Here is a 15,850-nt window from a genome sequence, read left to right on the forward strand (position 1 = left end):
AGAGAGAGTGTGTGTGTGTGTGTGAAGAACGCTGATGAGATATGAAATAACCAGTAGCCAATTGAATAAGCTACCCTTTTGGATTTATATATTTGTAAATCTGACTCTCAGTGCCTCACCAACCATGAACCTCACCGCACGTCACTGTTGCCATTGTGCTCAAGTCTATTTTTTGTCAAAACATGGACACTGTTATTACAACCGAATAATTTGATGCATGAAGAACAAGGGTTTTGTTTTTCAGAATCTATTAATCTGTGTTAGAGGCAAGATGATATATGACAACTTCAGAAGATAAAACAACATCTATATTCAACCATGAAATCTCTGATAAACAAAACAATACAAAGAAATGTTTTTCATGCCCAAAAGTCCCATGCTATGTAATTTGTGTTGCTGGTATTGTCTTGTTTCAGACTGATTTTGTGGGCGATGTTTCCAAGTGAGCTGAGATAATAGGCAGTTTAGGAAACACTGCAGATCTCTGACAGGTTATGAGTTCAAGAGCGTAGGGCATGAACCCAAAGTAAGACATTACACATGTGCTCTTTATTTGTTGTTTTTTTCTTTGCTGACTGAGGTAGTTCAGATTTGTTGCGTGTATTCTGAAAAGATCTTAAACATTTCTGTGGCTCATTTGGAACCCCACCAAATATCTGTTTCATCTCAGGTAGTTTAGACCACTTTACAGAAACTCTGCTTGTCAGGTCTCTGTGTCAGCAAGGCTTTATAAAGCATCACAATCAATGATAGCAAGCTGAACCCGTGATCATTATTTGCCATCAAAATTGTGTTAAACCATGGACAAATATGAAATGAGAGGGGGGAAAAAAACCAAAATTTAAACATCGTTAGTCTGAGCTTTTTCACAAGCACATAATTGTTTAACAGCTTTTGTGGCTCATGTGATTAAAAAAAATGGCGATTTTCACAACCACTACTGTTAGAAGGTGGTGAAGACAAACAAACTATGAGAGAAATTCAGGAGCTGACTTAGTTTTTGCCAACCTCGAAAAATCTTGGACTTATTTTTTCTTTCTTATCTATCTGTCTGCCTGAAAACTAAACTGAGATAATGAAAACTGAGCAAATAGACTTTTACTTTTTTACCACCAGAACAACTATAACCAAAAAGTGCTAGTTTCAACTAAACCTGTCCTAATTTTAAATCTGACTAACCTGCAGGATAACTCAGCTTTAAACTTTTGTAAAATGCTTCAATGATGTATGTAAAATTTCCTTGTAGGTCTTATTTTTCTTGAGAATACAAAAGAAAAAAAAATGTGATCCTGCAATTTTTTTTTTTTTTTCTTTTTTTTTTAAAATCTGTGCCGCACAGAGAGCTGAGCAGAATCTATTTGTCATCTCTTTTAATGCCTGGACAGCAGCATTTTCTGGCTCCAAATGTGTCGTTCCTGTAGTTACAAACATGTGATACATGTGGAGCCTGCTCTGAAACAAATGAACATGAGCTTCAGCTGTATGAGAACATCAATTCTCTGAGGCTGATGGCAGGAAGGAGCAGGTGGGGGCCACAAATCACAGGATATCAACCATAACTCACTGTGTGTTTCTCTGTGTGTGTGTGTGTGTGTCCACAAGCACAAATGTGGTGAAGCAGGACTTCACTGCAGAACTCCAGCAAAGGCTGACTAGGATGATTCAAATTTCTGATGCTAAACTCTGAGTGATAACTACAGTGGATTGCTGTTGTCTTAAAACATCCTTATTATGAAAACCTTTACAGCAGGTTACGCAAATGCTACTTTTTTACCTTTATATCACAGTCAATTTTGCATTACATTGTTATTTCAAAATATGTAAATATTCTTGCTGGAAGTGCCCCAGGGTGCACCAGATGAGCTACAGCTAGCTGCTATTTGCATAGAATTCTATGTAAATAACGGTAAACTGCAAAATTATCGATGGTGTCAAAGTTGCTGTAAAAATTTTGAGATTGCAGTTGTTTGAAGATAGTAACAATCCACTCTGGTCTTGGCTCTGCTTGGCTAGCTATTAGCTCATCAGTCTGGTAAGAGCTTATTTAACTTGTTTTGTTTGTTTGTTGCAAATATAAACAGGGAACTAGAATGGCCACCACAGTTAGTCAACATTAACCAACACAAAAATGGCTATAACTCAGATATCCATCCATTCAGTTTCTTTACCCAGTAGAGCTGGTGCCTATCTCCAGCAGTCACTGTGCAAAAGGCGAGGTACACCCTGGACAGGTCGCAAGTCCATCAAAGGGCCACGTAACTCGGGTAATTTCACAGATATTGGGAAAAAATTTCAGTGTGGTAGTATCTGAGACTCATCCCCAACGCATACTCCGACCACTAACACGTTTCACCAGATGTTGCAACATCGCATGAGATTGCACAAAATATAATTTACATGGTTTGACCAAACTGACTATAACTCTGTCAGTTCTCATTATAAAATGACCTTCGTCTAAACTCTGGCATGAAAGGTGGCGGGCGATATGCATTCCTTCAAGGAACGCAAGACCTTTAATTATGTCTGTTTTTAAAATATTTGTCAATCATCCAAACTAATGTTTGATGTTACAACACTGGAACACTGGATCAATGATAAACAAACTGACATCAACACCTCGACAGACACACAGCTTGTTTAAATAAAAAATGCCAACAAGTCTGGAGTGGTAAGACCCCTAATGTCCTAGAGGTCATAAATGGCACTTTAACAGCTGTATCTGTAACAAGTTGTATAAAACTATCCAGAGCATCGACCAGGCCAGAGCTTGGCTAGAAGCTTAAGTAAACAAGTCTTTCTATAGCCCAGCATCCATTCTTAGTATAGTTTAGGAAAAGTGCCAAATACTACACTGTAACTATCCAGGTATACACATGCTGCAAAAAGAAGCTGGCGAGGATATACAGAAACAAGCTGGCAGAAGGAGCCACTCCAAGAAAATCCTGCCAAAGGAGCTGACGGAAGCTCTCAGCCAACATATTTTACCTTTATAAGGAAAACTAGAGCTCCTTTTTCCTTCTGCCTCAATTATATGAATTTATTGGTCTAAGGCAGTAAAACACAGTGAAGTATGGCAACAATAAAGGTGAGCAAGAGGGGAGGCATCATTTACAACGTTTCTTCATCCCTTGTGAACAAATCTTTCCCTGGTTTCGCTTTTAAAATCCCATTGTTGCTCTCCGTTTCAGCCCAGCAGCACATGGACGCACCATTTTACAGGAAATTGTTCGAGTCACCTTGAAGACATACATCATAAATTAAGTTCTCGGACTTTATGCCACCGATATCTTGCAGGAGTAACCGCTTCGCGCAAGTGAAAGGGATAAATAAAGTGGGTGCAATCTTTTCATGACACTGTAAAGGAAACACAAGACAGTTCTTAAAATCTCACTTTGTAGATAGTGCACATTAATGCTTGTATGACTTTTAAGGTTTTTCATTTTCCTGTGTTTTTGCTAAATTTTATTTTATTTATTTTTCATTGTATTTTCCTTTAACCCTTCCAATGGCACAAATTAACATTGTGTCAAGATCTGCATTAAAAACCCGGTGTGCTGTAGGTCTGATAAGCTAGCAGTTTAATCAACCTTGTATAAATACAGTCAGACTGCTGAATTCTTTTTTGTCTTCAACCAGCGGCTTGTTTAATAAGAGATGACGAATTTCACCACTTGTCTTTGATGCTTTAAAATCCCCTTAAATTAACAATAATATTTCAGTGTTAAAAAATTATTTTGCAGTATTTTTCAGCACATCTTCTTCCTTTTTCACATCTCTTTGTTGTAGCACAGTGACAGCACTCATAATTTGGTCTTGTGAGATTTAAATTAAGCAAAAGCAACACTTCTGTCCCAACCTTGGGCTTTATTTTTAAGTGCATGTCTTACTTTCATGTACTGGAAATCTAGTACTTATGCCACTTATTGCCCTAGTTCATTTTATTGAAACAATACTGGACCAGAAAGCCTTAATGGTTTCAAACTTCTGTAACTTCCATGCCAAATTTTAGCTCAATATCTTTAAGATTCACAGAGGTATAACCATTTCTGTGTTGGCTGCCATCTTGGACTGTGTTGACTCCAAAACTTAAGTTGTAGATATACAGCTAGTGATGACTTCTAAGATTTTCATTAAGGTCCATCCAATTAACTCTAAAGTTTAAAGCAATGATGTCACACACTTTTCCCTTAACTTAAAATATAATTGAAATGTGAATGAAAGGTGAAATCACGGCAGAGAAATTCTGTTTTTAAAGATATCGTGAGAACTGTAGACGCGGCCCAAAGTTACCAATACGGTGCAAATATTGTGTCCATAATTTTTATTTGACTATCCATTGGTTATAATTGGTTTTTAGTTGGTTTAGTTGGTTGTTTTGATTTAAAAAGTTTGGTTTGATTTTACAACCTTTTTATGGTGGCTTTTTCTAGCAAATACTGAAACAAGAACAGAGATACTAAAAGAACAAGCATACATAGCAGCTGATATTCTCACCTGGCAAATCAGAGAAGAGCAGGATGCATTCATTGAAGCCATTAGCCAAGAGACGGTCTCTGAGTTGCTGCAATATGGCGACACCAATGCAAAAAGGAAATGAAGAGTTCCCCAGCAGCAACGTGTCCCACAGGTGGAAGATTTTGTGTAGAGGGAAAACATCTGCATGACAGACAGAATAACAGGCACAATAAGAAAAAAAAACTGTTACTAAATGAATAAAAAAAAATGGTATTTAAAAAATCCCACCAACTATTCACAATGGGATGCAGCAAGTGTGACAATAGCATGCAGTATGCACACAATGAGAAATGGGGAATCAGTTTGGATGCAAAGATGATGATTTGCATTTGCACAGCACATTTACTTAACAGGGCTGGATGGAATAAAACCGGAAGCCCCAACGGCAAAACAGAGTGTTGGCAAGATTGTCTGGAAGCTAATTTAAAGTGGGAGGCAGCTGGGAAAACGTTTTTAGGTGGGTGGTGTGGTAGAAAAACGACAGGAAGAACATCAACGAACTGTGGTGCTTAAAACAAACAAAAAAAAAACCCTTAGAAGCTTATTTCAAACCAAATAAAACTGCATCCTGATAACATGTCCCACTGCAGTTATTATTTCAATCATACTGCCTTCAGTGGCCAAGAATGTCCTCCCTGGACTGACATGCAGGCACATAATCCAGAGCTGTGTTTGTGTTCGGGTGTAAACTCTGCAGCAGACGTTTGTGAAGGCAGAATGCCACAGTGGTGGGCTGAGAGAACGCTTTAGAGGGTCTCCAACACATATAGACTGCTGTGTGTGAGTGACAGTCAGCTCGTCTGTGTGTAGATGGAAGATAGGCCTCCAACCTTGTTTCAAATCGAATGAAGGACTTCAGCAGAGAGAACACGCCTGAATCATAAGATGCCTCAGTGGGAGGAAGAGGGATAGAAGGGTGACAAACTCTGGTCTCTGTGAGAGTGTGTTTGTGTGATTAATTGAAGAGAAAAGTATCTCAGTGCCAAGTGTCTGGTTCAGACAGATAATTGTATCAAGTGTAATGAGACAAATGTGGCTTGATTAATGAAAAACACAATTAAGAGTCCGTAAGAATCCTCATACTGATTCTTTTCTGATTAAACTATCTCTGTTTAAATAAAAAAGCACACAGTTATTCAGCTGCTCTGCATGATATGACTGCCAAAAAAAGAAGAAAAGAATAACTGGATACTTTTAATTTGTATTCTGACTATATTATAAGTTAATATAACCACATTTAAGGGATCTACTCATATGAAAAGATAAGCAGAATTATGCCATGCAGTGATAAACTGGATACTGAATAAACACACATAAGCCTTTTTAGTGTGTTTGTAATGGTATTGGTGTTGGTAAGAGAGGATGGGTAAAGAACCAACAGGAGCAGGGGACTCGTAGGTGGGCCCATCGCTCTTCTTAAAGGAAAAAAACCTTTTACTCAAATCTTTGTGTCCCTCAGATGAAGGACACAAGATCTGAAATACTTTGCGTTTTAAGCTTCTTGGGATCCATGTAGGGTCCCCCCAGAATTATTTTTCTTTTCCTGTGTCATGGAGTCCCATCGCCATTTTGTAGTGGCTGAGCATGTTATGATCGGTTAGAACTCCAACTAGTGTACTTGCAGTTTTCTTTGTCAGGGCCATGAGAGCTTTCTCCAACCTTGGGGTTGGGCCTTTAACCAGTTCCCGTTCCTGTCTGCAGGTCTTCAGCTCCCTCCAGCATTGACATCTAATCCAGGCCTGAAACGTAGTCCTGCAGACTGCTGTTGAAATACCTACAACAGGCTCTGGTCCTTCAAAGTGGACATACTTCATTTACCAAATCCAAAGACCCAACTGTTATATCAACGACCTCCTCCCTATTAACAGTATAGAAGGTAGGTGCATTGCCTTGATTGAAGACAAGCAGGTCTTCTGCCAGCAAGTATTCCAACAGTGTGTGTGTGTGTGTGTGTGTGTGTGTGTGTGTGTGTATATATATAACTTCAGTATATAATGAAAAAAATAGTTGAAGGAGATATGCATGGGGGTATAAATTGGAATTACTCTATCTATTTATTTTCTATTCTGTGCTGCAAAACAAGAAACCTTGGAAATATCAGCACAGTTTGAACATTATTTATTTACTGAGAGCCCAGAGTTGGAAACCATTTGTTTATATTTAGATTTTAAACATGTTAGTTCTAGACTAACGGTCTTGCTTTCACAAACACGTATTCAAGAGCCAAATCAAACACATAAAATCCCGATAACATTCAGCAAATATGATCAAGTATTCTGGGACAAATTGGTCCTGCATTACTGCTGGAAGACATCAGTAAATGTGACATGAAATCAGCAAATAATTAACCAGGGAAGAATAACATATGTTCCCATGAGCATCCTGTTATATCCTGCTGTCTATTGAAGACCTGAGAAGCTGCAGTACTAACTGCAGAAGCCCACTTTGAATAAAAAAGTACATGGCTATCACCTGGTATATAAAACCAGAGGACTGACTCAGCTCAGGTGATCTTTTAATGTATTAAATCCAGGCGTTTTTATTAGTTTCCAACCTAGAGTTAAATGTCAGGATTTCTTACGGATTGTGACAACCTACTTATGGTTGAATTTATCTTTTATTTTTATACTTTTTGTTCCGGCACAAAAAAATCTTTTATAAAGTTAAACATTTTCTTTTACAATTTGGTGATAACAAATGCCCTTAATGTATTCTGCATAACATCATGCAAACTATTTCAATCACTACTGTCTGTTACTTATATTTATCACAGGATTGTGTAAATACTATGAATTACACCTGTCTTTTTACATCATCATCAATTCTTTAAACGTGGAAAAGGGTATGTTGGGGCTGTTTAAATTATTAAAATCAATACAGGTTGAAAGGAAAAAAAGTGAATCTGTCCCCACTCTGAAGGAGTTCCAAGCTTCAGCAGGTGAGATGGAGAGACTGAGGTACAACAATTTTTGCCCAGTTCTTCACCAGCCTGAGCTTCATGGGAGAGTGGCAAAGAGAAAACCACTGTTGAAGAAAACTCAGATTAAATTTCAACAAGAGTCTCTAAACAAACTAGCTGAGATATAATATGAGCTTTCTTCAACAGTGGCTTTCTCTTTTCCACTCTCCCATAAAGCTTCCATTGGTGAGGAAGCCAGCCAACAGTGGTTATATCTACAGTCTCTCCCATCTGACCTGCTGAAGCTTGGAACTCCTTCAGTGCTCTGCTCACAGATGTCTTTGTGTCCTCTCTCACTATTCTCCCTCTTGCACGCTCACTCAGTTTGTGAGGACGTCTTGCTCTAGGTAGATTTACACGTCTCATATTCCTTCCATTTCTTGATGATGGATTTACCAGAACTCCTGGGGATGTTTAGGGTCTTGGAAATCCTTCTGTATCCATCCCCTGACCTGTAGTTTTCAATAATCTTTTCTCTGAGTTAAAGTGACTGTCTGAAGATGTCAGAGGATGAACAAAAAAAGGATTTCCAAGGCCCTAAACATCCCCAGGGCCTTGGAAATCCTTTTTTTGCAATAACTTATTTTACACAAATTTTTTTATTTAATTGGTATTACTCTGTACAAATTTCATTTTACTTTGACCCTGGAGATTTTTTGGAATTTCTTTCTTCTTTTTTTTTTTTGGCAAAGAAGGTCAATTTTTATTGACCATGACTGATTTATGACAGCAATGGAAGCATAAAACATCCAAGGAAGTGAATACTTTTTAAAGGCCCTGTAACTATTGATAACTATGTAATAGAACATCACGTCAAAAATGACCAAACTATTTCTTTAAAACAAGGGCATAAATAAAAGGATACTTACGCGTAAACATAGTTAGGAACCAGGGAATAGCATAAAGCTGTGAGGGAAAACAGAAAACAAGAGACAAGAGGGATTTATTTAGAATATTTTGTCTGAAGTTTTAAATGTGACAAAATAAAAGACTCAAAGTTCAAATAACATCAGTGATTAATTAACCCGTTTTAAATGGAAAGATTTTGGTCTTTAATAGAGGCAGCACACAAGGCTGAAGAGGTCTACAGATGGTGAAAAAAAAGACAGCATTACAGAGCAGTTGGCTGAGTTAATCCAAAATAAAAAAAATGAATGTCACTACATCAGTCATATTGTTCCATCATCCTCCTCATCTTGTGCCTTTGAAAATTAAAGAGCACCCAACATCCCACCATTACCTAACTGTGTTTCTGTACTAGTCAGCAGCCAAAGGTCTGGAAGAGGAAAAGTGCAGCTTATCTCCCAAACTTAATAGACAGCTAATTGCGCGGGAGCTTGTGACTGTAAAGCGGACCTCTCGTGTTCCCTGCAGAGATGAGCTAAAGAGTCTCTTTACTCCCAGCCACAACAGCTCAGAAGCAGAACAGCCAGTGCAGCCAGATTGCATTAATGTAGGTGCAAATTGCAGAGCTTGGAGAGGAGATGAGGCCAAATTGAAAGTGACCTGACTTAAACTAGTGGCTATGTGTAATTGAAGTCATTGCTGGTTGCTTTTACTAGAAAAGAGCCCATTAACACTGCAGTATTTGGATAGATTGACTTGTAGCTAAATGCTTGCAAAAAAATAAAGCTGCTTCGATTAATATTCAGCAGAAGATGTAATATGTTCATAATGCAATGATTTACTCTTTTTTTTTGGAGGGGAGGCAGATGACTTTATTGTCAAAGGGAAACAAAAGTTCACTGTGTTCACTGAAGTTCACAAAAAATGGGGGATTTATTGTCTGTATGGTCTAATTACTTAGAATGGAAAACAAGAAAGCTGTATCAACAGAGATTGTTTTTCCAGTATTATCTCGACCTAACAATGAAAACAAGCAGCCTTCTTTGAAAAGCAAGTCAGTGCTGGAAGAACTGCGCATGGGATAAGATTCAAGCCATCCAAATAAAATCAAACAACATACCATGGAAGCAAAACATCTGATCTGGTCAAGATAAAAAGCTTGATTAAAATTAAAGGCCCCGCATTCCTTTAAGGAGCACATATTGCTTGCCACTTTTCATGCCAGACCTTTAAACTAAAATCAGCTTGTGCTGTTTGGGTCAAACCTTGTAATTGACATTATGAACAATCTCATGCAACGATGTGAATTGTCCCAAGATGTGTTAGCCCTCAGAGCATATATTGAGGATTACTTTCAGCTATTACCGCATCAAACTTTACCCTAATATCAGTAATTTTGAGTTATAGCCATTTTTGTGTTTGTTAATGTTGATTAGCTACGGCAGTCATCTTAAAACGGGGCGGCTCCAAAAGTTAATCAGTGGTAAACATACAACCAATGATTAAAATCTGTCCGGTGGTTCACAAGATATTTTGGTGGCATTTAATATTTTAATGGCAAAGTTTTAAACCAAGATTATGTGCAATGTGTAGCGCTTGGAGTATGTGTTGTGAATTAGACTCAGCTACTACCACAACAAATTGTAGCTCAGTATCTGTAAAACTGACTGACTTATAGCCATTTTTGTGTTTTCTAAGGTTAGTTGGCTGTGGCAGCCATCTTGAATCGGGCTGACTCCAAAACCTAATTTCTTGTAGATATACATACGATGATAAATTTATGTGCGTTTGATAAAAACTGGTCCAGTGTTACATGAGAAATTTTAGGGTGAGACAGACAGCTTGAACAAAATAAGAGAAAACACAAAACATTTGTCTTTCAGCAGCTGGCAAATAGATAGGGGGGAAAAAAAAGAGAAAACAAAACACCTAGAAGCATGTTTTTCCCCCTTAAATTTCTATCAATTAAAATGAACAAAACGGTGCTGCAGAACCACCGCAGAGCTGCAAACTTGTAAAGAACTATCAAGTCCTGAAGTCTCTGTTAAAGAGACTTGACTTTTCCGTGGGAGATCTCTCGAAGGCCACTCCACATTTGACACACATTAATCAGCACGCATCGGAAACCGCAGACTGACAGTGCACGCTTTAACCTCGCCACTGAGCTGAGCAGCAAGAAGGAAAGCAAAAGGGCAGGAGGAAGTCGGACATAATAAGAGAAACAAGCCCGGCAGAGAGAAATCATTAAGTGTTCCCTGGCAGACATCAGCTGCTGTATAAATTATCCTCTCTGGGACCATGGGGAGAACTTGACCGTGACCACAAATTCTAGAACAAGGAGGTTTTGGAACAAAAAAAAAATGACAAAGAAAATACATACACAGAAATCTATGGATGGTCATTTCTTTTGCCCTCGGCAAGGAGCCAGAAAATAAGAAAAAATGTCCTACTGTCTTTGAATTCCCATTAAAGTTAAACTTGCAATAAAAAGACTAATGCTGCTCTGCTGTCTGTCGACATCAGTGAGTCAGGAGGATTTCGTCCTCGGTAACTTACATCTGGGATGAAGCCAATCTCATTTAGATGGTTGCTTAGCTCTGGGTCGTGGAAGGCAATCATTTGGGAGAAAACAGTCAAGTACTCTGGAAAACAAAAAAAAAAACGCAACAAAAAGAAAAGGTCAAAAAAATCTATTGTGACCCTGTACACCAAGGTACAGTAAACGTGAGCTGACCAATAAAGAGAAAACATACAAAAATACCGCAATATACACAAATTTAATTGCTAAATTTTTGGTATTTATTATAAAAATAATAAAGTGAAATCTTTCACATTTTAAAGCCTAATTGTTCCATTTTGACTGCTGCTCCTCAGTGAAACTTCAGAAAATCATTTCTGTAAATAATAAATGAACCTCCATTCTTCACACTAAACATCAACAAAAGAGCTCTGACCACATGGATATACATCAGCTCCCTCTTCGGGGCATCTAGACATGGAAACGTACGATAATAGCTGCATTTCCAGCAGAGTTCAAGAGGTGTGTGGCACAGCTGTTTATCAGTCACACAGAAATTGATCGTGACATTTCTCTGCAGGCATTTGCAGTTTCATTTGTTTCTCTATCTCTAAATGATGTGGCTCAGCTGCAAACTCCATTAAGACAGACTGAAATGAGTTTTTTTCCTACACCTTAGGAGCAACATCGAAGCCAAAATTTAATCAACATTAAGCTGGCAGTCCGATGCTTGGTGCAAGCCGATGGTAATTTGTTTTTTGAACTTAAAGTCTCAGACCATGTTTAATAGTGATTACTCAGCTTGCAGTGGCTGTTGACTACTTAAAAGGGGAAGCAGGTATTGTACAAAAGTGATGCTGTGTCAAATGTCAACTGTAATCAAGAAAAATTAAATACAGTTCCTTGAAAAGTATTCATATCCCTTAATCTTTTCCAGGTTTTATCACATTACAACCACAAACTTTAAGGTATTTTACTGGGATTTTACAGAATATACCAACATAAAGCAACACATAATTGTGAGGTAGAAGGAAATGGTAAATGTCTTTCAAACATTGTATTCAGCTCCCTGTACTCTGATACCCCAAACTAAACTCCAGTGCAACCACTTGCCTTCAGAAGCCACCTAGTTAATAAATAGGTGGCTTCCAGACACTTGTGTGTAATTTAGCCTCAGTATAAATCCAGCTGTTCTGTGAAGGCCTCAAAGGTTTGTTACAGAACATGAGTGATCAACCAGCATCATGAAGACCAAGGAATCCACCAGCCAGGTCAGGGATAAATTTAAACCAGGGTTAGGTTATAAAACTATATCTCAAGCTTTGAACATCTCTTAGAGCACTGTTCAATCCACCATTCAGAACTGAACAGAGTATGGCACAGCTGCAAACCTACAGAGACACGGCCGTCCACCTAAACTGACAGGACGAGCAGGGAGAGCATTGATCTGAGAAGCAGCCAAGAAACCCCATGGTACCTCTGGAGGAGCTGCAGAGATCCACAGCTCAGGTGGGAAAATCTGTCCACAGGGCAACTATCAGTGGTACACTCTACAAATCTGGCCTTTCTGAAAAAAGCCATGGTTGAAAGAAGCCATAAGAAGACCTGTTTGCAGTTTGTCATGAATCATGTAGAAGACACAGCAAACATGTGAAAGAAGGTGGTCAGATGGGACCAAAATTGAACTATTTGGCCTCCATACAAAACTCTCTGTGGCAGAAAACTAACACTGCTCTTCACCCTGAACACACCATCCCCACTGTTAAACATGGTGAAGAGGCTTTTCTTCAGCAGGGACAGGGAAGCTGGTCAGAGCTGATGGGAAGATGGATGGAGCTAAACACAGGACAGTCCTGGAAGAAAACCTGCTAGAGGCTGCAAAAGACTTGAGACTGGGGCGAAGAGTCTCCTTCCAGCAGGACAACGACCTAAAACATCCAAGTGGAGCTACAATGGAACGGTTTAGATTAAAGCATGTTCATGTGTTAGAATGATTCAGTCAATATCCAGAACTAAATCCAACTGAGAATCTGTATTACTTTCCTTTTACTTCCCAAATATGTGCTGATTTGTGTTGCTCTATCACATCAAATACTAGTAAAATGCTTGGATGTTTATGGCTGCAGTTTCACAAAATGCTGAAAGGTTTAAAGGGGAATTAATCCTTTTTAAAACACTGTATGTATGGTTAAGAGACTGCAGCTTTGTAGTCAGAAATTTCACCTTGAAGACAACATATGCTTTTCTTTGTTTAGCTCACCTTGGATGACATGCGAGTTGTCCTTCAGGAAAAAGTTGTACAGATACTTGGGAATGAAGGCAGACATGCAGGCATACGCTAAGGCTACATGTTACACAAAGACAGAAAAAAAAGGTAGACGTCAGACCAATCAGCCTTCAGTGGTAATGAGCATCCTGAAAAATTGAATCCTTACCTTCATTATTGAAATTCAAATACAGGAAGGGGGCACAGAGTGAATCCAAGCCTGAAATGGACATCAAACTATGTTTGGTTTGAGCTCAAAATGACATACCTGAGGTTAAAGAACAGCGTTTTCAAAATGTGACATGCCCACCATCTAGTGTCCAGTCGTGTATGTTACAGAGACAAGAAACGAAAGACAAGCTTGACTGAGGCCGTAAAAGAGATTGATGGGGACTGACTGACCCTGCCAGTAGACCAGGTCGAGGTGGGAGACCACCCAGGCTTTCAGCACCCGTCTGAACTTGATGTGGCCCTCAGGGGACGACAGCAGCTCATCGTATTGGTGGCAGCGTGGGATGTCCACTTCAATCTGTTGCGCATAAACACCCAGAATGATTACATGACGTTAAAGACAATTGAAAAATGTCAAAAATCCAAAATGCCACGGCTGTTTGTCTACCTGTCTGTCAGTTGGAATGGGAGTATCCTTATCTATGCTGTCATACTTGGCTTGAATGTCACCCTGGGCGAACAATAAATAAATAGTTAAATTTACATTTTTTTTTTTTCAATAAAAAACGCTTTTATTTCATACCTCTATACCCAGCAGTGCTGCCCACGCCAGTCCTCTAACAAGAGGAGGAATGTCCACCCTGGCCTCTTTCCACACAAGGGTCTTCTTGTATGGGTAGGCCTAAAATCAAACATTATTATTACATTTTTATTTATTTTTTTTACAAATACAGGAAAAAGCATTTAAGATGAAAGAATCTCCAGGCTCTTGTGCGCGTCCTCCACGCGTGTGAATTCTGAGTGTGTTTGTGTGCGACTTAAGGAGCCTGACGCGCACAAATTTGTATGCCTCCCTGACCTTGAGCAGCCTGTCAAAGAGGATGATGCGGATGAGCTGGTACTCGGTGTCCCTCTCGCGAATGATGAGTGGCAGCGTGACGGTGGCCGACAGCTCGTTGCTGCTGTTGGACTGCGGCAAACTTGACTGTCTGGAGGAGGAAGACGAAAGGGAGAAAAGGAACGCGACGTTACTTGTGCCAAAGAAATGACAGGGTGATGGGGGAAAACAGTGACAGGGAGGAAGGCATGATGGCAGCAGGTTCAGGAGGGAGAGGGCTTACTCGTCTTCCAGTAAAGGGTAATACGCTTCTCCAGCGACATCCTTTAGTCTCTGAGGGGAAAAAAGAATTTAAAAAATACTTCTTACTTACATACTTCTTAAGTTTCTAGTCACTGTGTCATGTTTTGCAATTTGACACTACAGAGTATAGTGGCAGCACAGTAAATGTACAGACTGAACGTATGCTTGCATGTCACCGTTAATGTGTCACCTGTGAATAAGTGCTCAACAGCAAGAGTGCAAAAAGAAAAACAATCATGATAGAGACTAAAATCTAACACATACGGCAACTATATGAACTACAGAAATTAACACTCCTCAGTGCAAATATGTAAAACCTTGTTATAGTTATACTTATTTGTTTAGGCCCAGACTTAGTTATCTCTAAATCTGAGCTTGTTCACCGCACATCTGAAGCCCATTTCATATGTTCCTTCTGTCATGAGCTCATGACCACAGGTGAGGGCTGGAAAATAGATGGACCAGTAAGTTAAGAGCTCTGCCTTTTGGCTCAGCTCTTTCTTTACGACAGACGGGAGCAATACGCTAATTACTGTGGAAGAGGCCCCGATCAGTTGATCCAAATCCCGCTCCATCCCATACATCACTCATGAGCAAGACTTCCAGATACTTGAAGTCCTCTGCTTGAGGCAAAGACTCTTCCCGTAAAGTGCCTTACGTTTCGGAGCTGGCACAGCGATAGGGTCACCGTGGTGTCATCAAGCAAGAAACTTCGATCCCTGCACTGGCCAAAGGACTCCCCATCCTCCAAGACAAAACTAGAAATAATACAAAGACAGATGTAGTCAGCTAACCAACAAATGTACAAGGAAAAAAAAAGCATGAGGTAGCATTCTGTAAGTTTGTGTATGTGTATGAGATCTACTTGGGCAACGTGCAGATGGGAGGTTTGGACTGGATGATTTCCTTGTTGGTGAGCTCCTTCTCCAGATCTCCACCCGCAAGGCACCACAAATGGTAAACTTCATCTATGCCCCGCTCTGACAAGTAGTCTTCATCATCATCTGAAACCATGCGCAGGCAAAACAAGAAGTAATTTCCCAGCAGGCACAGGTGGCTTCTACAGCATGACATCTGTGAATATTTTACGTAAACGGCAGCAACAGCTTGCCTGGATAAGACGAGGTTTAGGTACTAAATGTCACATTTGTGATTTCAGCTGGCCTGCAACAAAGCAAATATAGTCAGTGTTATATTTGGTCTAACAAATATTAAATATGTCTGTCAGTGTAGCTTTGCATGTTTGTCACCAGCTGCCAAAGGTGGGAGGATGTAATGTCTGTGTTGTGTGTGTGGATGGATTGTGTGATGGATTTTAATGAAATTCTCAAAAAATAATCACTGAATGTACATTTACTTTTCAAAATCAATCTAATTCAAGATGGCCACAGCAGCTAATCAACCTCAGCCAACACAAAAATGGTTATAACTTAA

The 15,850-nt window shown here is 39.4% G+C and overlaps 1 protein-coding gene across 2 annotated transcripts in view; it reads right to left on the minus strand.

Annotated features, from left to right (window-relative positions):
- The window catches only part of tbck (TBC1 domain containing kinase), a 44,047-nt gene that overhangs the window by 23,680 nt on the left and 4,517 nt on the right, over positions 1 to 15,850 (minus strand). For both annotated transcript variants that reach the window (XM_017408787.3, XM_017408796.3), the window contains exons 11-22: positions 15,282 to 15,420; positions 15,075 to 15,174; positions 14,397 to 14,446; positions 14,135 to 14,264; positions 13,859 to 13,957; positions 13,724 to 13,786; positions 13,507 to 13,633; positions 13,274 to 13,324; positions 13,099 to 13,182; positions 10,877 to 10,962; positions 8,344 to 8,380; positions 4,495 to 4,656 (exon numbers count right to left, since the gene is read on the minus strand). In XM_017408787.3, the coding sequence (XP_017264276.1) occupies positions 4,495 to 4,656; positions 8,344 to 8,380; positions 10,877 to 10,962; positions 13,099 to 13,182; positions 13,274 to 13,324; positions 13,507 to 13,633; positions 13,724 to 13,786; positions 13,859 to 13,957; positions 14,135 to 14,264; positions 14,397 to 14,446; positions 15,075 to 15,174; positions 15,282 to 15,420 (1,128 nt within the window). The remainder of the gene's footprint in view (positions 1 to 4,494; positions 4,657 to 8,343; positions 8,381 to 10,876; positions 10,963 to 13,098; positions 13,183 to 13,273; positions 13,325 to 13,506; positions 13,634 to 13,723; positions 13,787 to 13,858; positions 13,958 to 14,134; positions 14,265 to 14,396; positions 14,447 to 15,074; positions 15,175 to 15,281; positions 15,421 to 15,850) is intronic.

The sequence above is a fragment of the Kryptolebias marmoratus genome, linkage group LG3 (assembly GCF_001649575.2).
Source record: "Kryptolebias marmoratus isolate JLee-2015 linkage group LG3, ASM164957v2, whole genome shotgun sequence".
NCBI classification, from domain to species: Eukaryota; Metazoa; Chordata; class Actinopteri; order Cyprinodontiformes; family Rivulidae; genus Kryptolebias; species Kryptolebias marmoratus.